Source organism: Crocuta crocuta, unplaced genomic scaffold (genome assembly GCF_008692635.1).
Source record: "Crocuta crocuta isolate KB4526 unplaced genomic scaffold, BGI_CrCroc_1.0 scaffold234, whole genome shotgun sequence".
Lineage (NCBI taxonomy): Eukaryota > Metazoa > Chordata > Mammalia > Carnivora > Hyaenidae > Crocuta > Crocuta crocuta.
The window spans coordinates 2168044-2180492 of record NW_027529647.1 but is presented as its reverse complement, the minus strand read 5'-3'; the positions used below and the strand labels follow the sequence as shown (position 1 = coordinate 2180492).

Genomic DNA, 12449 nt, shown 5'->3' with positions numbered 1-12449 from the left:
GGGCCTGGGAGGAGACTGGGTTTGGGGGAGGGGGCAGGGGACAGAGGATGCATCCTGGGCTCCAAGGCCTGCACCTCTCCCTGGGAGGCTGTGGGTGCTGAGCGGGCTGGGGCTGGCGGCTCTCATTTCAGGAGCCCTGCTGCTCCGGCCTTGAGAATAGGGGCCCCCATCACCTTACTGCTGGACACCAGGATCTGGCTCCAGGCTCTCCCCCCCCCACTCCCGTCTCTCCCCAGGAGGCCCCGAGTTCCTGAGGACCCCTCTGGGGGGCAGCTTCCTGGTGTACGAGTCCTTCCTGTACAGGCGGGAGAAGGCGGCCGGGGAGAAGGTATACTGGACGTGCCGGGACCAGGCCCGCATGGGCTGCCGCAGCCGCGCCATCACCCAAGGCCAGCGGGTGATGGTGATGCGGAGACACTGCCACCCACCCGACCTGGGGGGCCTGGAGGCCCTGAGGCAGCGGGAGCAGCTCCCCAGCCCAGCCCAGCGGGGAGGCCCANTCCGATGGGGAGCAGCCAGGGTCTGGGGGGGGAGGGGCCCGGGGTCCCTGCTGGCTCATCCGCCCCTGCAGCCCCCGCGCAGGCCAGAGGTTGTCCCCTGGGATGTTGTGTCTGCCGCCTGTGCCTGGTGGGGCCTGGCCGCCCAAGCACCCTAGTCTGTGTGCCCCCGGCGTGAGCTCCCTGCAGGCCGGGCTGCATCTGGGCTCCCTGCTCGGGCTGGTCTGGCTGGGAGCCAAGCCACTCAGACTGCCGGGGCGAGGGGGTGAGGTGGCACTCCCAACTACAGGAAGCGCTCAGCTCCCGTTTATGGGGGAGGTGACCCCCCTCGGTCTACAGGACCCTCCGTCTCCCTTCCCTGGGTCTCCCGTGTCTGTTTCCTACCTCCTTCTTCACTCCCCACCCTGCCCCCCCTCAGTTCTCTGTGGCCACGCAAATGCCAACATAGCATGACTTTTCAATTCAGGGCCTTAAAAGCCTCTGGAGAGAGTTGACTGGTTGTTAGCTGGCCAAGGGAGGGTGGATAAGGAGCCAGGAGGCTCCTGGTGCGGGGCCCAGACCAGCCTCTGCCCTGGGGTGCCCGCCAGCAAGTGTGGAGTCCAAGCGGGGTCAGGAGAGGCCTGCAGGAAGGCTCGGGGTTTGGGCGGCCGCAGGGCCAGGCCGCGCCGGGAAGCAATGAAGCCGTCGGAAGGAGACCGCCATTCGTGCTCGAGGGTGTCCGGGCCACGGGCCCTGGGCCGGCAGCCTGAGCTTCAGTGCTCGGGCCCCATGGCACAGGCAGGTGTGGAGGCAGAGAGCAGGGTGGGTCGTGCGGCAGGATTGCAGGGGGCGGGCTGGCGGGACACAGGAAACAGCCTCTGTCCCTGGCGCGCGGGCTCTCCACCCTGCTTCCGGGGCTCCCCGTTCATGCCGGCCCCTTCCTTCCAGGGCCCCCGCAGCCTCTGGAGTTCCTGCGGACCTCGCTTGGGGGCCGGTTCCTGGTGTACGAGTCCTTCCTCTACCGGAAGGAGAAGGCGGCTGGGGACAAGGTGTACTGGATGTGCCGGGACCAGGCCCGGCTGGGCTGCCGCAGCCGCGCCATCACCCAGGGCCAGCTGGTCACGGTGATGCGAAGCCACTGCCACCTGCCCGACCTGGCGGGCCTGGAGGCCCTGAGGCAGCGGGAGCGGCTCCCCAGCGTGGCCCAGCGGGAGGACCCAGGTGGAGACGGGGCCGGGGGTCGGAGGGTGGGAGTACAATAGAGCCGTGGGCATCGCGTCTCTGGCAGCCCAAGGCTCAGACATCTCAGGGCCCAGGCACCATCTGCACCTTCATGCCCTGGTCTTTCCATTTTTCCAGAATCTTCTACCTCCTCTGTCCACTGGCTCCTTTTCCTGAACCTGAAAGCACCCCCAGACCTGTCCCATCCTCAAAAACAACTCCCCTTCTCATTCATTCTCTCTCCTTTCTTTCATTCTAAGAGGTCTTCCCTTGTCACGGAGCAGTCTCTCTTGAAAGTCTGATGCAAAAATAGAGATTACTCCAGAAGAATGTACCGATGTCTGTGTGCACAAACACCCACACACACGCACATGCGCACACACGCACGCTCATAAGGCTTTGCCAATAATTAATTTTATTGAACTGAAAATGGGTTCCCTTCACATAAACAGAATATAAAACCAGTCTTTAGGAGGCATTTTTGTGTTTTACATCAATTCACATAAATAATAAGGGCCACGGGATGCCTGGGTGGCTCAGTCAGGTAAGTGTCCGACTCTTGATTTTGGCTCACGGTTCATGGGTTTGGGCCCCAAGTCCGGTTTGGGCTCTGCGATGACAGCAGGGAGCCTGCTTGGGATTCTCCCTCTCTCTCCCTGTCTCCCTCTCCTTTCTCCTTCTTCCTCCCTCTCTTCCCCTCCCCCGCTCACACTCGCTCTCTCCCTCTCAAAATAAATAAACTTTAAAAGAATGATAAAGGCCACATTTTATAAAATACAGAATTGAATCCAAGTTGTATAAAACGACCCAAAGAAATTTGATTTCTGTTCAAAAAACCAAAAACAAGAGGAGATTTCTGAGAGAACACCACCGGTGGGTGTGAACGAGAAGTAGAAGTCACGGCACACCTGTGGCGCAGTAGAGGGCACCTCCCTTTTTTGGGTAAGTCTTTATTTATTTTGAGAGAGAGCATGAGCAGGGGAGGGGCAGAGAGAGAGGGAAGGAGAGAATCCCATGCAGGCTCCACGCTGTCAGCACAGAGCCAGAGGCGGGGCTCAAACTCACGAACCCTGAGCCAAAACCAAGAGTCAGCCTTTCAACCGACCGAGCCCCTGGGTGGACGGCACCTTGCTTCCAGAACCTAGTTCCATCTCGATCTGCTTGATGGGGGGGCTGACCGCTGGCCCTCAGCACCCCGAGTAGCCCCTTTACCAGGTGCAGGGAGTTTGGGGCATTAGGAAACAGAGTTCCCAGTGGCTACCCACGTGAAGGGCCTTCCACCCGGATTGCTTTATCCTCGAGGCCGTGAGGTCGTCATCGCGAAGTGTCTGCCTGTGGCTCTAGCCGCCTCAACGAGCAAAGAATTACTAATCCACGTTTTCCATTTTCTCCCCTCAGAAAACATGAAAATTCCACCAGAAGTGCAGCTGTGCATCCAGACTGTCCCTCCGGAAAGCCAGCAGGTGTGCGGGTAACGGTGTCCGTTGTCTAACGTTGCGCCACAAGTCATCCCGAAACGTGGTGGCTTCGGGCCACAGAGTCACTGTGTCCCACAGCTTCTGTGGGCAAGATTCAGGTGTGGTTGGGCCAGGGGTTCTGGCTCAAGGCCTCTTGTGAGGTTGGAGACGAGGTCAGCCGGGGCTGCGGTCACCCCAAGGCTTGCGGGGGCCGGAGGAGCCGCTTCCACGGTGGCTCGTTCCCTCAGCGCGGCCGTGGGCTGCGGGCCTCCGCTTCTCCCTGTGTGGACCACTCCTCAGAGCTGCTAAGTGTTCCTCAAACATGCCAGCTCTCTCCCCATGACCAGTGTCTGGAAGGAGGGAGCCAGGCAGGAAGGAGGCCGCCACCAACAGACTCACAGTCCTCCAAGTGCGCAGGAGCCCTCGCCGGGACAGGCGAGTCCCGGCCCCGAAACAAGACCCCAGAACTCTACAAGGACTGAATTCCCACCGAGTGTGTCATCTGTTCACAGTGCGATGAAGCCCGACGTCAGGAGCACAGAGAAAGTTGGGACACTCGTAAATGTGTGACGAACAGCACACGCCTGAATGACCAGTGATCTGATGGAGAGATGCCAAGGAAAGTAGAAAATAGCCCAAAATGAACAAAACGGAGGCACAGCCCAAACGCGTGCCCGAGGCAGAGCCGGAGTCACAGGGAATCTGCTCTAAATACACAACTTACGAAAGATCTCAAATCATTAACTTGAACTTCCTCATGGAGACCCTGGAAAAACATGAACGAGGCAATCCTAAAGCAAGCAGGAGGGAGATGATAGGGAATAGAAATTCATGAAATCGAGGAAAGTCGGTTCTTTGAAAGGATCAACAAAATTGACAAGCCTTTAGCTACTTCACCCCCAAATATGTTTGGTTTTTAAACATAGGGAAGACGGGGGCACCCGACTGTCTCAGTCAGAGGAGCGTGGGACGCTTGTTCTTGGGCCTATGAGTTAGAGCCCCATGATGTATGTAGAGCTTACTTTAAAAAGTCTTTAGGGGGCACCTGGGTGGCTCAGCTAAGCACCCGACTTGGGCTCGGGTCATGATCTTAAGGTTCATGGGTTGGAGCTCCGTGTCAGGCTCTGTGCTGACAGCTCACAGCCTGGAGCCTGCTTCCCATTCTGTGTCTCCCTCTCTCTCTGCCCCTCCCCACTTACAGCCTGTCTCTCTCTCTCTCTCTCTCTCTCTCAAAAATAAATAAACATTAAAAAAATAAAATATTTACAAATAAAATAAAGATAGGGAAGATTCAGATTATTAAAATCAAGAATGAAAGGCGGGACACTATCGCCTACCTCACAGAAAAAAAAACACACACAGGCGTGTGTGTAACACGCACACACACACAGACACACGGATTGTAAGGGAAGGCTATGAGGCCAGCCAGTCTGGTAACTCAGATGAATGAATGCATTCCTAGAAAGGCAGGTACCAAGTCTGACCCATGAAGAAATATGAAAATCCGAAGACCTGTAACGGGCAAAAAGACTGAATTAGTGGTTTTAAAACTTCCCATCAAGAAAAGCGCAGGCCCCGATGAGGTCGTTGGTGGCCACTACCAAGCACTGAACGAAGAATTCACACCCGTCCTTCACAAACTTCCTCAAGGTAGAAGAGGAGGGGCAGGACTTTTAGGGAGAGTGGGGGTGCCCTCGAAGTGGCTATGGTCTTGGACACACAGCTGCGGGGCCTCTGAGCCCGTCGCCTTCCACACTCACAGGGCAGACACGCTGGAATGGGAACAGCAGCTCAAAGCTGCCTCAAGAAAACAGGAAGGAAGCCACGGCGACTTTCTGACCAACGTCGCACCCCATCCCTCTTGCTTCACTCTGTTCCTTAGAAGCCAGTCGCCACACGGGGCCTGCGCTGAAGGAAGGCGTCAGGCTCCCGCACCTGAAGGGAGGGGTGTCAGAGGACTTGTACGTGATTTCCACACCCACCGCGGTGATGAAAGGGAACTTCTTGTTTCTTGACAAAGATTCTTGAAAAGGCGACGCACTGGTCCCCAGGGACTCCGGAGCAGGAGGTGGGACTTCGGTGCCTGCTTCCGGAACACGCCACTGTGGAAAGCCAGGAATTCCCAGACTGTAGGTTAGGAAGCATTCTCCCATTTTAAAGGAAACGGTACAGGGGCGCCTGGGTGGCTCAGTCAGTTGTATCCAACCTCGTTTCAGGTCGTGATCTCACAACTCCTGAGTTTGAATCCCGTGTCGGGCCCTGTGCTGACAGCTCAGAGCCTGGAGCCTGCTTCCCATTCTGTGTCTCCCTCTCTCCCTGCCCCTCCCCTGCTCACTCTCTCTCAAAAACAAACATTAAAAAAATGAACAGTACAATGCATGCGTGTGTACATGTATAAAAAGATCTAGTTGATGGTTACTTCTAGGGAAAAGGAAACCATATCTGCTTCTGCCGCATTTGGATGTTTATAACAAACGTGTTTCTTTGTTACCAGGAAGGTGAACGACATGGAACCGCACAGTGAGAAGCAGTGAGGCCCGTCTCCTCCACGGGGACCTCGTGCTGCCAGCGCCACGGATGCTCCGAGCCCACACCGGACCCTGGCATTTTCCACCCGTCAGATTTTGCTTCACGAAGACTCTTCCGCTCTTCCAAAGCACTGGTGGCCTTCACGCTTCCTCGAGGGGCCTCCCAAAAGGAGGTGTCTTCGAGCCCTGACGGTGTCTTCGAGCCGGCAGACGAGCGCCAGGAGCCGGCAGCCTGTACATGTGGGTGATGTGGGGAGGGGCCCCCACCCAGGAAAGATCCAAAGAAACATCTTTGTCACAGAGACACCCCCCCCCCCCACCGCCCCACCGCTCGGAGCCTCGAACACCCATCCATTTTCAGAGCACGTGACTTGGCCGAGGACTTTCCAGGCCGGTGCGGCCCTGCTGGGCCAGGGCGCCTTTGGAGAAGTTCCTGCTGCTTCGGGCTGAGCCTCCCTGCGTAGCTCCGGCCTCCGCGGGTGTCTTCTGGACAGGGCCACGTGGGCCTTTGCGCCCCTCGGCCACCTGCCGCAGGGCCGCAGCCCTCGCTCCTGGCAACACAGCAGAGGCCAGCCTGCACGCGCCGTCACGCTCCCCCTCCCGTGCTGTCTTCCCGGGGTCCCGACCCCCGTGGCGGGCGTCACTGCCGGCAGTGGGAGCCACGACCGGGCCGGCGGTGTGTGGATCGCCCGCGTCTGTGTGATGCAGGAGAGGCAGAGCCGGATGGCAGCGGAGACCTGCCCCTTCTCCCGTCCGGGACGGTGGCGCCGCAGAGAGCCTCCCGGCGGTCCGAGGAGCAGACAGTATCCGGCTGCAGGACAGCGACAGCTTGGGACCCCGCTGCCCCTCTGCTTATACATTTCCCTCTAATAAACCCTGTTTTATATCTCACCGTGTGGAACTGGTGTGTGCATCCTCATCCCCTTGGCGACAACAGTTGGCCACCATGAAGCCACACTGTCTGAGCGGCGCGTGTCGGGAGGGAAGGAGTTTGGCTGGGCAGCCCCAGAAGAGTCCAGATGCCAGCGGGACCCAGGGCGGGAGGCGGTCCTCTGGAGCAGTGGCTGAGGGGCTGCTCCAGGCCTGCAGGGGGCACTGCAGCCCCTGGTGTCGCCCCGAGGGAGGCCTGAGTCTCCGCTGCTGCCTTGGCCTCTCACCCCCAGGCCTCTGCCTCGTTCGCATGAACTGAGGGAGGCTTAAACTGGAAATGGCTCCCCCAGAGGCCGGAGCAACTTAGACCCCCGATTTAGACCCTGGCGACCTTCCCAGGCCAGTAACTGGCCCGTCAGCTGACCCAGCTGCCAGCCCCACGGAGCCCTGGCCGCTGGCCTTGCCAGCAGTCAGGATGGTCCAGGCACAAACCGTCCCCTCCCCGGCCGGGGGCAGGTGACCTCCGCGCCTGACGGCCCTCAGCCGTGGCACCACACGGGGGCTGTGTTCCGGGCAGTGCCCTCGGCCGTGAAGCATGCGGCCTTTAGACAGTGAGCTGCCCACGGCCAAGGCCAAAGACAGCCCTGTGGGAACAGATAGGACACCCCGATCCCAGATCCATCTTCATGTCATAAATATGGACGCCCACAGCTGGAGGTCACACCTAGAGGGAGGCACCTGGTCGAGTTTGGGCCCCGTCCATCTCTGCCTCGCCCCACCATGGACGGGGACCCGCACACGGGCGTGAGGGGCTCCCCAAGAAGTGCCGAGTCGCGGCAGCCGCTGCCACCCACAAAGCCTGCTGGATCGTCTGGCTCCGCAGCCGCCACCAGGGTCACTGCAGGGCGGTGACTTCCTCAGTCCCCAGTCCCACGGCCCCCCGCTTGGCTGGGCTCCAGGGTGCAGCCGTGTGCTCCTCCTCCTCCCATGTGCGACCTGCTTGGACTGCACAGGATGGACGGATGGTCCGTGTCGCTTGGACTGGGGTCTCCCAGACGGACAGGAATTCTGGCACTGCCGTCACCTCGGGCGGCCCGCTGGCTGCTCTGGGCTCCAGAGGCCTCCCCCGGTGAGTCCACTCCCTCCACAGTTCCAGAGCCACAGATTCATCGCTGTCCTGTCGCGTCACACAGTCCCAGAGCAGAGTGCACAGGGCCGGGCCCGTTGGAAGCTGGCCCCTTCGTACAAGGAACTCAAATTTTATTTATTTTTTTAATGTTTTTAAAATTTATTCCTGAGAGAGAGAGAATGCATGAGCAGGGGAGGGTCAGAGAGAGAGGGAGACACAGACTCTGAAACCGGCTGCAGGCTCTGAGCTGGCAGTCAGCACAGAGCCTGACGTGGGGCTCGAACCCACGAACCATAAGATCATGACCTGAGCTGAAGTCAGACGCTTAACCTACTGACCCACCCAGATGCCCCTGAACTGAAATTTTAAAAACGGGGAACAGCTGGGGCGCCTGGGTGGCTCAGTCAGTTAAGCGTCCGACTTCAGCTCAGGTCATGGTCTCACGGTTCGTGGGTTCGAGCCCCGCGTCGGGCTCTGTGCTGACTGCCAGCTCAGAGCCTGGAGGCTNCCTCTGGTTCCCATGTCCTTCCTGCAGGGATGGTGGCTCCAAGGACTTCCTTGTGCCTAAAGCCAGGAGATCCTTCTCAGAGCTCGCCCTCGGGCACTGACCGCCCCCCTGCCCCTCCCCGGGACACCTCTCCTCAGTCCTCTGCCTACCTCCCTGCAGCTGGTCCCCGCCTCCCTGGGGGGGGTCCCTCTGCCCCCACCCAACCTACAAGCTGGGTGGTTGGTGTTCTGGGGACCGGACCTCAGCCCTTTTCTGCCCAGACACTTTGAGGGCTCCCGGTTGGTCCCTCTGCAACACCAGCCTGGCCCTTTTTCTTCTGACACCGGACCTGTGTGTCCCACTGCCTCCATGGCCATGGCCCTGGGTCACCTGCGGGCAGCAGGCACGGGCAGCAGAGGGGAGCAGCCACGTGCTGTCCTCCTCATCGGACAAGGAGAAACCCAGAGCTGTTCTGGGCGCCGTCCTGCCGGTCCCCATGCCCTGCCAGCTGGCGGCGCCCCCCAGCGCCACCCTGCCCACGCGCCACACAATTCACCGCTCGACGTGTATGATTCCGTGGCTCTTCATACAGTCACGAGTGGTGCCTCCATCACCGCTGTCTAATTGCAGACCAGTCACCAGCCTGAAAGGAAACCCCAGACCCATTAGCAACGTTCAGTCTGCTCGTTTCTTTCCCTAGGCGATAAGACCGACGGGGCTCCTCTCTCTGGCGCTGGGAGGTTTTGAGGAATCCAGGTGACCTTAGTCCACACAGGCCGCCATAACAAATACCATACAACCGACATTTATTCCTCAAGGTTCTGGAGGCGAGAGAGGCCTGAGACGGGAGTGCGGGCATGAGCTGACGAGAGCCTTCTTCCGGGTGTTCGATGCTCGCCTCCTTACTGCGTCCTCACCCGGGGCGGGGGCTGACCAGCTAAGCCTCCGGCCTCTGCTCGTAAGGGCGCCGATCCGATCCGGCAAGAAGCTCCACTCTGACCCAAGCTCCTCCCAAACGCTCCGCCTCCTCCTAACACCATCACCTTTCACTGGGGCTTCAGCGTGGGAATGTTGGAGGGAGGGAAACATTCACTCCACGGCCCCCGGGAAGGCGCTCACATAGTACAGATGACTCTTCCTCATCCCAAGCCCTGGTTTCCACATCAAGTGTGACTGCTTGGTTCAAGGACCAAAAGCCAGAGGTACGAGTGGTGGCGGGGTAGGGGGGTCCTCTGGGGGCCAAAGACAGGCAGCCACTGGCCCTAGGCTGCATCCTCAGCGCCGCTCTGTGGAGCCCATCCCCTCCAGGCCGCCCAGCCCTCTGTCTCCCTGAGGGCCCTGAGGGCACTAGAAGGGACCCTCTGATTTGGTAATGAGGCCCTGGCTCAAGCCTTGGGCTCTAGCCTCTCACCCCCGATGCTTCAGAGAGAGGAGGAGGATTTGCCTAGCACATAGCAAGTGCTCAGAAAATATCTGTTAAAGATGTGATTCAGTAAGTGAGGAGGGGGAGGCAGTGGGACCCTGTCCCACATCTGTTGGACTCTGGCCAGTGGAAGTGACCCAAATGTCTGTCAACAGATGAACAGATCAAAAAAATGTGGTTGGGCCACACCAAGGAATATTATGCGATGTGGAAAAAGAGGGAAATCTGTCATGTGCTGTGACATGGATGAACCCAGGGGGACATTATGTGAAGTGAAACAAGCCAGTCACAAAAGGTCAAATAATTACTGTGTGGTCGCACGTATACAAAATACCTGAAGTAGTCAAAATCATGGAAACCGAAAGTAGAAAGGTGGTTTTCCAGGGGGCTGGGGGCTGGGAAGGGGGACCTAGTGTTTAATGGGCTAGAGCCTGGGCACTACGAGATGAAGAGGTCCCGGGTCCACTGCATAGGGATGCGAATATACTTAACACTATTGAACTGTTCACTTTGAAACAGCAAAGAATGTAAATTCAACGTTAGGTGTTATTTACCACTGAAAAAAGAATGAGGGCCGCCCGGCGGCTCAGTTGGTTGAGCGTCTGACTTCGGCTCAGGTCACGATCTCATAGTTTGGTTTGTGAGTTTGGGCCCTGCAACAGGTCCTCTGCTCTCAGTGTGGAGCCATCTTCGGATCGCCTACCTGCCCTCCCCACCCCTCCCCTGCTTGTGCGCTCGCGCTCTCTCTCTCTCTCTCTCTCTCCCTCAAAAATAAAAATAAACATTAAAAGAAGAAGAAGGCGAAGAATGAGGAGATGCCAAGAGCCAGAAGGTGCTTGCAGTAAATGCTCCAGGCCAAAGACTCCGGCTGCCAGACGGATGTAGAGGGTAAGAGCGGGGGGCTGGACGTCAGTGTGGAGTGCGATTTGTCCAAATAAGAGATGGTAGTGACCCAGACTCAGGAGGTGGCTGCGGGTGGGAAAGAGACAAGAGGTAATTAAGAGATGCCGTGAGTAGACTTGTGCTCTCCCCGCCCCCCAGCTCATGTGTTTTAATCCTAACCCCCCAGCACCACAGAACGTGATCCTATTTGGAAACAGGTCATTGCAGCTGTGATTAGGTAAGGTCATACTGGCAGAGGTTGGGCACAGACATCTGGACACAGACCCCCACACACGGGGAGAGCGCCCGGTGAAGGTGGAGGCAGAGATTCTACGCGCCAAGGGACACCAACGATGACAGCTAACGTCCAGCATCCAGTCGAGAGGCATCGAGCAAACACCCACTTGGGCTCCCAGAAGGAACAGGCCGGCTGAGGGCTAACTCTCAGAGTCCTGGCCTCCAGCCCTCCAGCCAATCATTTCTGTGTTAGAGCCCCCAGCCCTTTGTCAGGACGCCCTAGGGAACCTGTCCGGTGGGCCAGAACCGGGTGGCGGCAGGAGGGCGTATCGGTGGAGGGAAGTTGTGCAGATCCGTGTAACAAGCAAGCCTCCAATCTCAGCAGCTACACAGCGGATGTCTATCTCTCCCGCGTCCTGACACTGCTGGTTAGTGGGTGCCTTCCACAGGGTCGCTCCGGGATCCAGCTCCTTCCACCCTGCCCCGGCCTCCCCCCAACCCTGGCGTCTCCTGCATCTGCTTGGTGAGAGAGGAGAGCCTGGCAGGGCCTGCGGATGCCCTTTCCCAGTCTGGAGCTCTGGTTAGATACAGGTGCTCATGGAGGAGGTTTGCGGTGGAGCCTGAGAATCTGCATTTCTAAGGAGCTCCTCTGTGGTGTTAATGCTGCCGGTCTGGGCCCCCACTTTGCCCATGAGAGGCACCCCTGCTGCCCACACCCCCTCGGCCAGAACTCACCCCCACACTCAAATGTGGGGGAGACAGGGGAACGAAGTTCAGCTGTTTGCACAGGAGCTGGAGGAACCAGGATCAGTAAACACAGGTGGAGAGCCGGAGCAGGCAGGAGGTACCCAGCCTCCCACAGCAGCAGCACTGTTGTTTCGGTGGGACTAAGTCCTGACAGAGACCGTGGGGCCCTTCAGCCTCTCTGAGCTCCTTGCAAGTGATAGGATGAAGGTCAAGGTCTTCGTTAGCCTGGGGCTCCGTGAGCCACCTGGGCCTGGAGCTGGCAAGGGGGACACTGGCCCTCATCTCGGCGCCGGGGGGCCTGGGGCTGAGCACCCATCCTTGTCACCCAGGTCTCAGGAGACAGAGGCGCTCTCAGGTCCCAGTACACCGGATGGACAGCTTGGTCCGCCTCTGCCAGGGAAGGGCCCGCTTCCTACTCTCTCCCCCTACTGACCCCTCCCTGTGCCCCACCTGTGGGGCAGCCTGGGGCCCTGGAGGTGAGGCTCCCAACGGCCCCCCGTGGCACCCGCGGTGGCCCAGGCCTTCAGACTTGGGAGGACACCAGCAAGCAGCAGCAGCAACTGCCCCGCTTGCTACCCACCTTCTGGGAGAAGGGGGCCAGGTCAGAGGGTGGCCACACACACACACACACACACACACACACCGCTCCCTGGTTGGGGGGCAGGGGCCTTAAACAGGTTCTCTGTGTTGGGCCACCATATGCAGACGAGACTCCCAGTCCCGGGCTCAGCGGGCATTAAACTGGGAGGTGAGCCTTGGCCGGCCTGGCTGCCGGAGGGCTTCCTCACGCGGCGACCCCCGCTTCAGCAAGCCCACCCCTTCCAGTGTTCGGCCCGCGGGCTGCCCGCCCTGCGATCTGCCAGGTCCCGTCACCGCCTCCCGCACCTTGGCCTTGCTGCAATCCGTCCTGCGCCACTCCATCTTCTGGGCGGGGACAGGTCCGTCCCGGCTGGACGGCCCGGTGAGGGCCCGGGGGGCGGGGGGGCGGCTGG

General features: G+C 59.3%; 2 protein-coding genes across 2 annotated transcripts in view; both read left to right on the top strand.

Moving 5' to 3' along the window:
• FLYWCH1 (FLYWCH-type zinc finger 1) overlaps positions 1-6573 on the top strand; it is a gene marked incomplete at its 5' end in the record, with an annotated part of 12543 nt that extends 5970 nt beyond the window's left edge. Inside the window, 4 exons of the mRNA XM_077762766.1 lie at positions 237-520; positions 1436-1697; positions 3096-3168; positions 5649-6573. Of these exons, the coding sequence (XP_077618892.1) occupies positions 237-520; positions 1436-1697; positions 3096-3168; positions 5649-5688 (659 nt within the window). The remainder of the gene's footprint in view (positions 1-236; positions 521-1435; positions 1698-3095; positions 3169-5648) is intronic.
• A 759-nt stretch (positions 6574-7332) lies between these two features.
• The window catches only part of KREMEN2 (kringle containing transmembrane protein 2), a 9807-nt gene continuing 4690 nt past the window's right edge, over positions 7333-12449 (top strand). Inside the window, 7 exon segments of the mRNA XM_077762765.1 lie at positions 7333-7446; positions 7566-7681; positions 8490-8734; positions 10937-11005; positions 11160-11233; positions 11919-12058; positions 12163-12418. Of these exon segments, the coding sequence (XP_077618891.1) occupies positions 7333-7446; positions 7566-7681; positions 8490-8734; positions 10937-11005; positions 11160-11233; positions 11919-12058; positions 12163-12418 (1014 nt within the window).